This window comes from Aotus nancymaae, unplaced genomic scaffold (genome assembly GCF_030222135.1).
Source record: "Aotus nancymaae isolate 86718 unplaced genomic scaffold, 86718_ANA_hifiasm-v0.15.2.pri h1tg000016l, whole genome shotgun sequence".
Taxonomy (NCBI): Eukaryota; Metazoa; Chordata; class Mammalia; order Primates; family Aotidae; genus Aotus; species Aotus nancymaae.
In genome coordinates this window covers 63640938-63654136 of record NW_026988428.1, presented here as the reverse complement: position 1 = coordinate 63654136, position 13199 = coordinate 63640938, and the positions used below count along the sequence as shown (strand labels likewise).

General features: G+C 44.9%; 1 protein-coding gene across 1 annotated transcript in view; it reads left to right on the top strand.

Annotated features, from left to right (window-relative positions):
• Positions 1-317: 317 nt before the first annotated feature.
• Positions 318-13199, top strand: part of A2ML1 (alpha-2-macroglobulin like 1) — a 57997-nt gene continuing 45115 nt past the window's right edge. Inside the window, exons 1-4 of the mRNA XM_064376743.1 lie at positions 318-379; positions 1327-1510; positions 1860-2022; positions 9357-9409. Of these exons, the coding sequence (XP_064232813.1) occupies positions 318-379; positions 1327-1510; positions 1860-2022; positions 9357-9409 (462 nt within the window). The remainder of the gene's footprint in view (positions 380-1326; positions 1511-1859; positions 2023-9356; positions 9410-13199) is intronic.

The following is a 13199-nucleotide window of genomic DNA, read 5'->3' as shown; positions in this document are numbered from 1 at the left end:
AAATAAGAATAGGAATTTGGAATGAAACCAGAAAAAAGGGAGGAGTTCAAAATATGTTCCAAGAGTTTTACCATTATGAATACTCAGCTCTGGTTTTCCGCCAAAACTGGCTGAACCAGTATGAATGTTCCAGGGAGAAACAACTTTAAAGAAGTGAATAGTGGCCCTGCCCTGGTCCACCACCTAATCCAAAGTGCCAGGAGGTGATTGACTACAGCATCAGTCATTGCTGCACACCCTACCTGGGGTTAGTATATAAAGCTACACAGAGCAGATATCTGGCCCCTGACCCTGGAAAATCTGTCTCACACACAAAGATGTGGGCTCAGCTCCTTCTAGGAATGTTGGCCCTATCGCCAGCCATTGCAGAAGAACTCCGGTGAGTGCTTGGTGTCAGAAATGCTTCAGGGCAGAGGCTTCTTTGCCTAACTTCCTCAAACATTTATATGGAGATGGGGAGATAAACTTTGGTTTATCTTAATTTCCTCCTCCTTTTTTCTCCTCTTTGGTTCCATTGATCCTTTACCAAGAGAGGAAGGCTGAGGCATGAAGAGAAAGCTTTAAAAAAGCTAAATATGGCCAAGCATGGTGGTTCACACCTGTAATCCCAGCACTTTAGGAGTCTGAGGCAGGTGGATCGTGAGGTCAGAAGTTCAAGACCAGACTGGCCAATATGGTGAAACCCCATCTCTACTAAAAATACAAAAAAAAAAAAAAAGATGAATATTAAAATGTATCCTGTTTGTTTTTGTTTTTGCTTGTTTTGTTTTGGTTTTTTTTTTTTCTTTTGAGATGAAGTCTTGCTCGGTCACCAGGCTGGAGTGCAGTGGTGCAATTTCGGCTCACTGCAACCTCCGACCCCCTGGTTCAAGGGATTCTACTGCCTCAGTCTCCCAAGTAGCTAGGATTCCAGGCATGTGCCACCAGGCCCAGCTGATTTTTATATTTTTGGTAGAGATGGGGTTTCACCATGTTGGCCAGGCTGGTCTCAAACTCCTGACCTCAGGTGATCCACCTGCCTCGGCCTCCCAGAGTGCTGGGATTACAGGCATGAGCCACCACGCCTGGCCTCCTGTTTTCTGAAATAGACCTAATTTCCTCCTTGGTGTGTTAGGCATATGTTCTGGGTGAGGGCCTCCTGGTGGTGGTGGTTTAAGGCTGTGAACTGAGTTGTTGCTTATCTGCTTCTTGTAGAAAATGAGGTGAATAAGGAAGGCAGGGGCTTGGTCTAATTCACTGCTACATGCTGAGCACTTAGGAGAGTGCTTAATTTTTCCTCGAGTGAATGACTCCTTATTGCTCTAAATCTTTCTGTTCCTTTAATAGAAACTACCTGGTGACATTACCAGCCCAGCTTAACTTCCCCTCCGTTCAGAAGGTTTGTTTGGATCTGAGCCCTGGGTACTACGATGTTAAATTCACGGTTACTCTGGAGACCAAAGACAAGACCCAGAAGTTGCTAGAACACTCTGGATTGAAGAAGAGGCACTTACATTGCATCTCCTTTCTCGTAAGCACAGACTCAGCCTTATCTTGAATCCCTTACTCCTCCCTAGGCTCACTATAATCTAACTTTAGGTATAATTTCTGGCATCTTTTTCCACAGCCTCTAAACCTATCTTTTCTCAACTTAAATTCAATTCCTGGCTATAACTCACCCACAATTTTCTTGACCTTGGATTTCTCCCTTTAGTTCCTGCCTGACGTTAATTCTTTTTCCTAGTAATTTGTCTCATGTCTCTATCCTTGCTACCCTCTTCTAACTCAGCTCTTTCCTTTTACTCCCTGTTGGGTTGAGAGCAGCTGATTCTGTTCCCCGGGTCCCTTACTCCTCCCCAGAGGTCCCCTTTCTTGGCCAGGTACCACCTCCTGCTGGTGGCACAGAAGAAGTGGCCACAATCCGGGTGTCCGGAGTTGGAAATAGCATCAGCTTTGAGGAGAAGAAAAAGGTTCTAATTCAGAGGCAGGGGAGTGGCACCTTTGTACAGACTGACAGACCCATCTACAACCCAGGGCAGCAAGGTAAGAGGCACCTATTTGGAGTTAGAATGAAAAGAGGGGGAAACCGCGGTGCACAGGGGTAGAGGGGATTTGTGGTTTATGGCAGGCTTAGGAAACAAGGAGTGCAGAAGAGAGGAAAATCCGAGGGGATTAAGTGTTATGAGTGTTGAATACATGCCGTGCTATGCAAACAAGAGAAGTAGGTGGGGTTTGCTACTGTGTGTGTGTATCTAAAACAAAAGTACGCATTTCAACTGGAATAGAATTTGGAAAGTATAATTGAGTTGCTGGGCCGTACAACAATCTGCTTGTACATGGCTAAGAAAACACTGAGGGCATTTGGCTTGAGCGCCTGTTTTTTTGTTTTTCTGTTTTTTTGGTATTTGTTCATTCTTCCTTATAGGGGCACTTCATTCTGAGATTTAGAAATCAGGCGCCCTGAAGAGAAACTGTTTGGGTTTTTTTTTTTTAATTTAAAATTTGTGTGGGTACATGGCTGGTGTATATATATTTATGGAGTAGATAAGATATTTTGATACACACATGCGATGTACGATCATCACATCAGGGTATCCATCACCTCAAGCATTTATTATTTTCTTGTATTACAAACAATCCAATTATACTCTCTGAGTAATTTTTTTTTTATTTTGAGATGGAATCTTCCTCTGTCACCAGGCTGGAGTGCAGTGGCGCGATCTCGGCTCACTGCAACCTCCACCTCCTAGGTTCAAGCGATTCTCCTGCCTCAGTCTCCTGAGTAACTGGGACTACAGGTGCACGCCACCATGTCCAGCTAATTGTTGTATTTTTGATAGAGACGGGGTTTTACCATGTTGGCCAGGATGGTCTTGATCTCGACCTCGTGATCCGCTCGCCTCGGCCTCCCAAAGTGCTGGGATTACAGACGTGAGCCACTGCGCCCGGCCTCTCTCAGTAATTTTTAAATGTGCAATAAATTATTATTGACTGTAGTCACCCTGTTGTGCTAAAAACTACTAGATCCCGAGATTTTATTCATTCTATGTAACTATATTTTTGTTCCCATTAACCATTCCCAATCCCACCTCTCACCCTGCCCACTACTACTCTTCCCAGCAACTAGTAACCATCATTCTGTTCTCTCTCTTTTTAAAAGAAATTTTTCTCCTTTTCCCTTATTTTTTCCACACACCTTAAAATTATCATTCTATTCTCTGTCTCCATGAGTTCAATTGTTTTAATTTTTTTTTTGAGACGGAGTTTCGCTCTTGTTACCCAGGCTGGAGTGCAATGGCGCGATCTCGGCTCACCGCAACCTCTGCCTCCTGGGTTCAAGCAATTCTTCTGCCTCAGCCTCCTGAGTAGCTGGGATTACAGGCACATGCCACTGTGCCCAGCTAATTTTTTGTGTTTTTAGTAGAGACGGGGTTTCACCATGTTGACCAGGATGGTCTCGATCTCTTGACCTCGTGATCCACCCGCCTTGGCCTCCCAAAGTGCTGGGATTACAGGCATGAACCACCACGCCCAGCCTTGAGCACCCTTTTTATATACCTGCTTGCCATTTGTATATCTTCTTTAAGAAATGTCTGTTCAGATCTTTTTGCCCATTCTTTAATCTGATTACTGGATGTTTTCCTATAGAGTTGTTTGAGCTCCTATGTATTCTGGTTATTAATCCCTTTTCAGATGGGGAGTTAGCAAATATTTTCTTTCATTTTGTAGGTTGTCTCTTTGTTGTTTCCTTTGCTGTACAGAAGCTTTTTAACTTGACGTGATCTCCTTTGTCCATTTTTGCTTTGGTTTCCTGTGCTTGTTGGGTATTACTCAAGAAATCTTTGCCCAGACCAGTGTCCTGGAGAGTTTCCCCAAGGTTTTCTTATAGTATAATATTTTCATAGATTAAGGGACCATATTTAAATCTTTAATCCATTTTGACTTCATTTTTCTATGTGGAGAGAGATGGGGGTCTAGTTTCATTCTTCTGCATATGGATATCCAGTTTTTCCAGCATGACTTTTTGAAGAGTCTGTCCTTTCCCCATGTATGCTCTTGTCACCTCTGTCAAAAATGAGTTCACTGTAGACGTGTGGATTTGTTTCTGAGTTCTCTATTCTGCTCCATTGGTCTGTGTATCTGTTTTTATGCCATACTATGCTGTTTTGGTTACTATAGCTTTGTTGTATAATTTGAAGTTATGTAACGTGATTCCTCCAGTTTTGTTCTTTTTGTTCAGAATAGATTTGGCTATTCTAGGTCTTTTGTGGTTCCATATAGATTTTAGGATTGTTTCTTACAGAAATCTTAAAATTTAGGCTGTAGAATTTCTGTGGAGAATGTCATTGGTATTCTGATAGGAATTGCATTCAATCTGTAGATTGTCTTAGGTAGTATGGAATTTTAACAATATCAATTCTTCCAATCCAAAAACATGAAATCTCTTTTCGTTTTTTGTGTGTCCTCTTCAATTTTTTTTTCTTTTTTTTTTTTTTTTTTGAGATGGAGTTTTGCTCTTGTTACCCAGACTGGAGTGCAATGGCGCAATCTCGGCTCACTGCAACCTCTGCCTCCTGGGTTCAGGCAATTCTCCTGCCTCAGCCTCCTGAGTAGCTGGGATTACAGGCATGCGCCACCATGCCCAGCTAATTTTTGTATTTTTAGTAGAGACAGGGTTTCACCTTGTTGACCAGGATGGTCTCGATCTCTTGACCTCGTGATCCACCCGCCTCAGCCTCCCAAAGTGTTGGGATTATAGGCGTGGGCCACCGCGCCTGGCCTGCTCTTCAATTTTTTTCATCAATATTTTGTAGTTTTTATTGTTGAGATCTTTCACTTCTTTGGTAAAGTTTATTCCTAGGTATTTTATGTTATTTATAGCTATTGTAAATGGGATTATCTTTCTTGATTTCTTTTTCAGATTGTTCCCTGTTGGCATATAGAAATGCTATTGAATTTTATTTTTGAGACAGAGTCTTCCTTTGTTGCCCAGGCTCTGGATTGCAGTGGTGGGATCTTGGCTCACTGCAACCTCTGCCTTCTGGGTTCCAGTGATTCTTCTGCTTCAGCCTTCAGAGTAGCTGGGATTACCACCATGCCTGGAAAATTTTGTGTTTTTACTAGAGATGGAGTTTCTCCATGCTGGCCAGGCTGGTCTCCAACTCCTGACCTCAAGTGATCTGCCCGCCTCGGCCTCCCAAAGTGCTGGTATAACACACATAAGCCACTGTGCCTGTCCTTTTGCTGCTTTAGGATTTTTTTTTTTTAATCCTTGATGTTTGGGAGTTTGATTATTAAATGTTTTGAGGTTGACTTATTTGGGTTAAATCTGCTTGGTGCTCTATAATCTTTTACTTAATATTGATATCTTTCTCTGCTAGGCTTGGTGGCTCACACTTGTAATCCCAGTTTGGGAGGCCAAGGCAGGCAGATCACCTGAAGTGAGTAGTTGGAGACCAGCCTGGCCAACATGGCAAAACCCAGTCTCTACTAAAAATACAAAATTAGCTGGGCGTGGTGGCAGGTGCCTGTAATACCAGATATTTGGGAGGCTGAGGCAGGAGAATTGCTTGAATCCGAGAGGCAGAGGTTGCAGTGAGCTAAGATCACGCTATTGCACTCCAGCCTGGGCAACAGAGCGAGCCTGTCTCAAATAATAATAATAATAATAACAACAACAATAATAACTTTCTCTAGGTTTGGAAAGTTCTCTGTTATTTTCACTTTGAATAAACTTCCCATCTCATTCTCTCTCTCTCCCTCCTCTTTAAAGTCAATACCTCTTAGATTTGCCCTTTTGAGGCCATGTTTTTAGATATTGTGGGCATGCTTTATTCTTTTTTCTCCCTTGACTGGGTATTTTTATTTGTTTGTTTGTTTTGAGATGGAGTTTCACTCTATCATCCAGGATGGAACGCAGTGGCACAATCTCAGCTCACTATAACCTCTGTCTCTTAGGTTCACGTGATTCTCCTGCCCCAGCCTCCCAAGTAGCTGGGATTACAGGCATCCACCACCATGCCCAGCTAATTATTGTATTTTAGTAGAGAGGGGGTTTTACCACATTGTCCAGGCTGGTTTCAAACTCCTGACCTCAGATGATCCAGCTACCTCGGCCCCTCAAAGTGCTGGAATTACAGGCATGAGGCACCACAGTCAGCCTAATTTTTGTATTTTTAGTAGAGACGGGGTTTCACCATCTTGGCCATGATGGTCTTTTTTTTTTTTTTTTTTGAGACAGGGTCTCCCTCTGTCTCTCAGGCTGGAGTACAGTGGTGTGATCTCAGCTCACTGCAATCTCTGCCTCCCGGGTTCAATTGATTCTCCTGCATTAGCCTCCTGAGTAGCTGGGATTACAGGCACATGCCACTATGGCCTGGCGAATTTTTGTATTTTTAGTAGAGACAGGGTTTGACCATATTGGCCATGTTGGTATTAAACTCCTGACTTCAGGTGATCTGCCCACCCTGGTCTCCCAAGGTGGTGGGATTACAGGTGTGAGCCACCACACCCAGCCTGACTGTGTATTTCTAAAAAGCCTCTCTTCGAGCTCACTAATTCTTTCTTCTACATGATCTATTATACTGTTAAGACATTTTAATACACTTGTCAATATGTTAATTGATTTTTCCAGCTCCAGAATTTCTGCTTGATTTTTCTTTTTTTTTTTCTTTTTTCTTTTTACAGAGGGGGTTTCACCATGTTGGTCAGGCTGGTCTTGAACTCCCAACCTCAGGTGATCCGCCTGCCTTGGCCTCCAAAGTGTTTGGATTACAGGCGTAAGCCACCACGCCCGGCCCTCTGCTTGATTTTTCAATATTATTCAATCTCTTCGTTGAATTTACTTAGAAGGATTCTGAATTCCTTCTCTGTGTTACCTAGAATTTTGTTGAGTTTCCTTAAAACAGAGATTTTGAATTCTCGATCTGAAAGACCATGTATCTTTGTTTCTTTAAGATTGGTTGCTGGTGCCTTATTTAATTCATTTGGTGAGATAATGTTTTCCAGGATGGTCTTGATGTGGATGTTCATTGGTGTCTGGTTATTGAAGTGTTAGATATTTATTGTAGTCTTTGCAGTCTGGGCTTCTTTGTACCTGTCCTTCTTGGGTAGGCTTTCCAGGTATTTGAAGGGACTTGGGTATTGGAATCTAAGTTTTTGGACTCTGCAGTGTATCTTCATTAAGGAGACCCCATATCCAGTATCTCTGTGGCTCTTGAAGGCTAATAAAGGTACCTCTTTGATGGTCTTGGATAAGATCTGGAAGAATTCCACATTACCAGGTGGAGACTATTGTTCCCTTCCCTTACTTTCTCCAAAACAGTCTCTCTCTTTGTGCTGAGCTGCCTGGAGCTGAGAGAGTGATGACACAAGCACCCCTGTGGCCACCACCACTGGGACAAGCCAGCACTGTACCAGGTCTCACCCAAGGCCTGTGGTAACTAGTACCTGGCTACTGCCTATGTTTGCTCAAGGGCCTAGAACTCTAAAGTCAGCAGATGTCGAAGTCAGCCAGGTTTGTGTCCTTCCCTTCAGGGTGGTGACTTCCCCTTGACCCTGGGCAGGTCTAGAGATGTTATCTGCCAGCCAGGGCCTGGAGTCAGAAACCTTAGGAATCTACCTGGTGTTGTGTTTTACTGTAGCTGAGGTGGCACCCAAGCCACAGGACAAAGTCCTTCCCACACTTCCTTCTTTCCACAGACAGAGGAGTCTCTCCCTGTGGCTACCACTATACCAGGCCACAGTGAGTACTGGCTGGATACTGCCAGTGTTCGCTCGAGACCTGAGGACTCTTGGTCAGCTTGTGGTCAGTGGTGCCTGGCCTGGGATTCTCTTTTCAGGGCAGTGAGCTCTCCTCTGACAAACAGCAGGTCCAGAAATGCCATCTAAGAGCCATGGCCTGTAACTGGGGACCCCAAGGGCATGCTTGGTGCTCGACCCACTGTGGCTGAGCTGGTACCTAAGCTGCAAGACAAAGTCCCCTTGACTCTTCCCTCTCCTTTTCTCAAGTGGAAGGAGTCTCTCCTCATAGTCACCACAGCCGAGAATGTGCTGAGTCACTAGAAGCCAGCATGTCTCTGAGTCTCACCCAAAGCCCTTGACACGTACCGCCCAGCTATCACTGCTGACTATTCAGAGCCCCAGGGCCTAACCGGAACTCAGCTTCCATCCAATGGGATGGGCGATTCACCCCTGGCTAAGGCTGGTCTAAATGCTCCCTCTACGGGCGCTGGCTGAGTTCTGCCCTGGGCGCTTTCCCCTGTGATTGGGCAGCACTGCGTTCTGATGCAAAGTCCCACAGTCACTGTGGTCCCCCTCCCTCAAGTTCATAGATTCTGTCTCTGTACCACACAGTCACTGCTGGGGGATGGGGCAGGCTGTGTCAGTGATTCAAGTGTGTCTTTCCTACCCTCTTCAGCGCCTCTTGCAGTGATATGAAGTTCAAACCAGGAACTGTGATCACTCAACTGATTTTTGGTTCTTATGATGGTGCTGTTTTGTGTGGACAGTTGTTCAGTTTGGTGTTCCTATGGGGATGAGGAGGGTGGTCAATGGAGGATTCTGTTCCACCTCTTGCCCAGCCTCCTGAGCTCCAGGTCTGTGTTTGGGCTTTGCCCCACTCTCAGAGTTAGTTTTGTGAAAAAGTAGAACCTGTTGGGATTTTGCTGACTCAGAGCATGTGTAAGGAAGGAAGAGGGATGGAGGAAAGACTCTGAGCAGAAGGCCGGGCGTGGTGGTTCACGCCTGTAATCCCAGCACTTTGGGAGGCCGAGGCAGGTGGATCACCTGAGGTCAGGAGTTTGAGACCAGCCTGGCCAACATGGTGAAACCCCGTCTCTATCAAAAATATAAAAATTAGCTGGGTGTGGTGGCACCTGCCAGTGTTCCCAGCTATTCCGGAGGCTGGGGTGGGAGAATCACTTGAGCCCAGGAGTTTGAGGCTGCAGTGAGCCATGGTTGTACCACTGCACTCCAACCTGGGTGACAGAGTGAGACTCTGTCTCAAAAAAAAAAAAAAAAGGGTCGGGCGCGGTGGCTCACGCCTATAATCCCAGCACTTTGGGAGGCTGAGGCGGGTGGATCACGAGGTCAAGAAATCGAGACTATCCTGGTCAACAAGGTGAAACCCCGTCTGTACTAAAAAAATACAAAAAATAGCTGGGCATGGTGGCGCACGCCTGTAATCCCAGCTACTCGGGAGGCTGAGGCAGGAGAATTGCTTGAACCCAGGAGGCGGAGGTTGCGGTGAGCCGAGATCGCGCCATTGCACTCCAGCCTGGGTAACAACAGTGAAACTCCATCTCAAAAAACAAATAAATAAATAAAAATCAAGCTAGGAAAAAGCCCCTTTGCTAATGATGTCTGTTCCCTTCCAGTGTATTTCCGCATTGTCACCCTGGACAGCAACTTTGTTCCAGTGAATGACAAGGTGAGTAGGGAGGAGGAAAAGGAGTGGTGCAGACTGCGAGAGAATAGGGAAAAGGATAAGAGATTCTCTGCAAGGGCAGAAGTCCTCCTTGCATGGGTGTGACGAAGCGAGGCCCTCTGGGTTGGGACTGCTGTGTGTGGGACTGGAAGTGCTGGACTAGCCTCAGGGAGCTACCCTAAATCAGCCTAGGAATAAGCAGAGGTGACCAGTTCTCAGCTCTAGTATCTATACATCAGGTTCCTGAGAGATGGTTACACTCCTGGTCATTTTATTTATTTATTTATTTTGAGACAGAGTCTTGCTCTGTCACCCAGGCTGGTGTGCAATGGCATAACCTTGGCTTACTACAACCTCCACCTCCTGGGTTCAAGCGATTCTCCTGCCTCAGCCTCCCAAGTAGCTGGGATTACAGGTACCTGCCACCACACCTGGCTAATTTTTGTATTTTTAGTAAAGACAGGGTTTCACCATGTTGGCCAGGCTGGTCTCAAACTCCTGACTTCAAGTGATCCACCCATCTCGGGCTCCCAAAGTGCTAGGATTACAGGCAAGAGCTACCACGCCCGGCCCTCTGTCATTTTTAAGAGTTTTCACAAACTTCAAGACCTTCTCTTCAGGACTGACAAGTGACTTTGCAATTCAAATACTAAGTAAGGCCAAGTGTGGTGGTTCATGTTCATAATCCCAACAGTTTGGGAGGCTGAGGTGGAGAGATTGCTTGAAGCCAAGAGTTCAAGACCAGCCTGGGCAACAAAGTGAGAACCCATCTTTATTTTAAAAAAAAAATTTTTTTTAAGAGATAAAGGAGAATGTCTGCTTCCACTAGTTTCTATGAGGCAAAATAATTTATAAAGTAGGTAATTTCTCTTAAGGCAACATTAAATAAATCTATGCCAAGGGTTCAAATGTAGCAACATTTTGGGAATACTTGGCTTTTCCTTGGACTCCCCATCCCTAGAATCATAAGCCTTTTAATAGGTGTGATCTCAAGTTGGAACACATGTCATTTCTACATGCTTCTGAGACACTGACCTCCCGGACACCCCTGCTTCCTTCCTCTTCCGTCTGTCACAGCCCATGTATTCAAATGAAACTTTTCGAGATAAACATAGGGAAGGCATGATTTCCATTTTCCATCTTCATGTTCTCAGACCTGCTGTTTCCTTTCCCTATGTGCAGGGAAGTTATTTTTACTGATTAGTAATGCCCTAGATGCTTCTCTCTTTCCCAATTTAGATTTCCTTTTAACTCCTCCTTCCCATCACTTGTAGATCTTCTTTGGCAGGTGACTGTATAATGTTGAGTATTTATTTCTTACCACCCCCTCCACCACCTTTTTCTTTTTTTTTAAATTTTAAGACAAGGTCTCATTCTGTCACCTAGGCTGGAGTGCAGTGCACAGTCATGGCTCACTGAAGCTTTGGCCCCCTGGGCTCAAGTGATCTTCCCACCTCAGTCTCCCCAGTAGCTGGCATCATAGGTGTGCACTACCACTCCTGCCTAATTATTTTATTTTTTGTAGAGATTGAGGGAGGGGTCTCACTTGTTGCCCAGGCTAGTCTTGAACTCCTAGCCTCCCTCGCTTCGGGCTCCCAAAGTGCTGGGATTACAGGCCTGAGCCACCGCACCTGGCCTGAGTACTTATTTCTTTACAGACTGTTTTCTCTACAGCTGCAACAAGGACATGCTAGGTTCAAAATGCGTCCACAGCCAGCACTGTTTTAGACTCACTTACTCTCAGGGTTGATCTCATTAACGACCCCTGTTGGGTTACCTTTCCTTTGCTCCAGGGATGCAGGATTACTTCCAGGTGTTCTGATTTCCATAGGTAGGCTCTCTTTCTCTTGTAAAATAACTCCTTCCTCCTCACTCCGTTTCTCTAGCCAGGCCCTCCCTCCAGATTCAGTTGAAACATTGAGATTAACAAAAGGAATATTACCAAGAAACTGAGGATAAAAATTGTGTTTATGTAACCCGCTCAGTGGGTTCACCTTGCCTACTGCTTAGACAGAGCCGATTTATCAAGACAAGGGAATTGCAATGAAGAAAGAATAATTCATGCAGAGCTGGCTGTGTGGGAGACTGGAGTTTTATTGTTACTCAAATTAGTCTCCCTGAGTATTCAGAAATCAGAGCTTTTAAAGATAATGTGGTGAGTAGGGGCTTGGGAAGTAGGAAGTGCTGATTGGAGACGGAACCATAGAGGGTCAAAGTGAGGTTTTCTTGCTGTTTTCTGTTCCTGGGTAGGATAAACTGGTTAAGCCAGATTACTGGTCTGGGTGGTGTCAGCTTATCCATCAAGTGCAGGGTCTGCAAAATATCTCAAGCACTGATCTTAGGTTTTACAATAGTGATGTTATCCCCAGGAGCAATTTGAGGAGGTTCAGACTTCTAGAGCCGGAGGTTACATGACTCTAAACTGTAATTTCTAATTTTATATCTAATCTGTTAGTCCTGCAAAGGCAGACTGGTCCCCAGGCACGAAGGGGGTCTTTTTGGGAAAGGGCTATTACCCATTTTGTTTCAGAGTCAAACCATGAACTGAATTCCTTCCCAAAGTTAGTTTGTCGTATGCCCAGGAATGAACAAGGACAGCTTAAGGGTTAGAAGCAAGATGGAGTCAGTTAGGTCTAACTTCTTTCACTTTGCCATGATTTCCTCAGTTATAATTTTGCTAGGGTGGCTTCAGTCCCTCCCTTTGGGTTTTATAACATCTTAATCTTAAAATGTGGGCTATAAAGATGGGAAAAGGCTGTTGATTACTCTGGCTTCTTCTTGCTGACAGGGGGCGTAGTGGGGCTATGAGTGGACCCCTCTTAGAACCACTTAGAAGCAAGATTGAGTAGGTTAGGTCTGATTTCTTTCACTGTCATAATTTCCTCAGTTTTAATTTTGCAAGGGCGGTTTCATTTACACAGCACAATATTTTATCCCCAAACAAGTAAAGTAAGCCTGATATTAACTGCCCCTGTCTAACTTGATTGCTACACCCAGTTATTCAGAAACTCCAGGCAACTTCCAGTCAAAAATGCTACTTTCCTTTTTTTTTTTTTGAGATAGAGTTTCACTGCATTGCCCAGGTTGGAGTGCAGTGAGGGGATCTCAGCTCACTCCAACCTCCGCCTCCTGGGTTCAAGCGATTCTCCTGCCTCAGCCTCCGTAGTAGCTGGGGTTACAGGCATGTTCCACCATGTCTGGCTAATTTTTGTATTTTCAGTAGAGATGGGGTTTCACTGTGTTGGCCAGGCTGGTCTCAAACTCCTGACATTAGGTGACCCGCTTGCCTCAGCCTCTCAAAATGCTGGGATTACAGGTGTGAGCCACCGTGTCTGGCCTAAAGAAGGGTTTTTTTTGTTTTTGTTTTGTTTTGTTTTGTTTGAATTTTACGGACATCTATATCAATCTTTTTTTTTTTTTTTTTTTTTTTGAGACAGAATCTCACTGTGTCACCCGGGCTGGAGTGCAATGGCACAATCTCGGCTCACTGCAATCTCCGCCTCCTGGGTTCAAGCGATTCTCCTGCCTCAGTCTCCTGAGCAGTTGGGATTACAGGCACCTGCCACCACACCCAGCTAATTTTTTGTATTTTAAGTAGAGATGAGGTTTCTCCATATTGGCCAGCCTGGTCTCGAACTCTTGACCTCGTGATCTGCCCGCCTTGGCCTCCCAAAGTGCTGGGATTACAGGTGTGAGCCACCGCTCCCAGCCCTCGATGTCGATCTTAGTGATATTCTTCTCCTGATGTTTATATAGCCCAGGTTTGTGGAAGTCCTAGCTCATCTTCATCCTT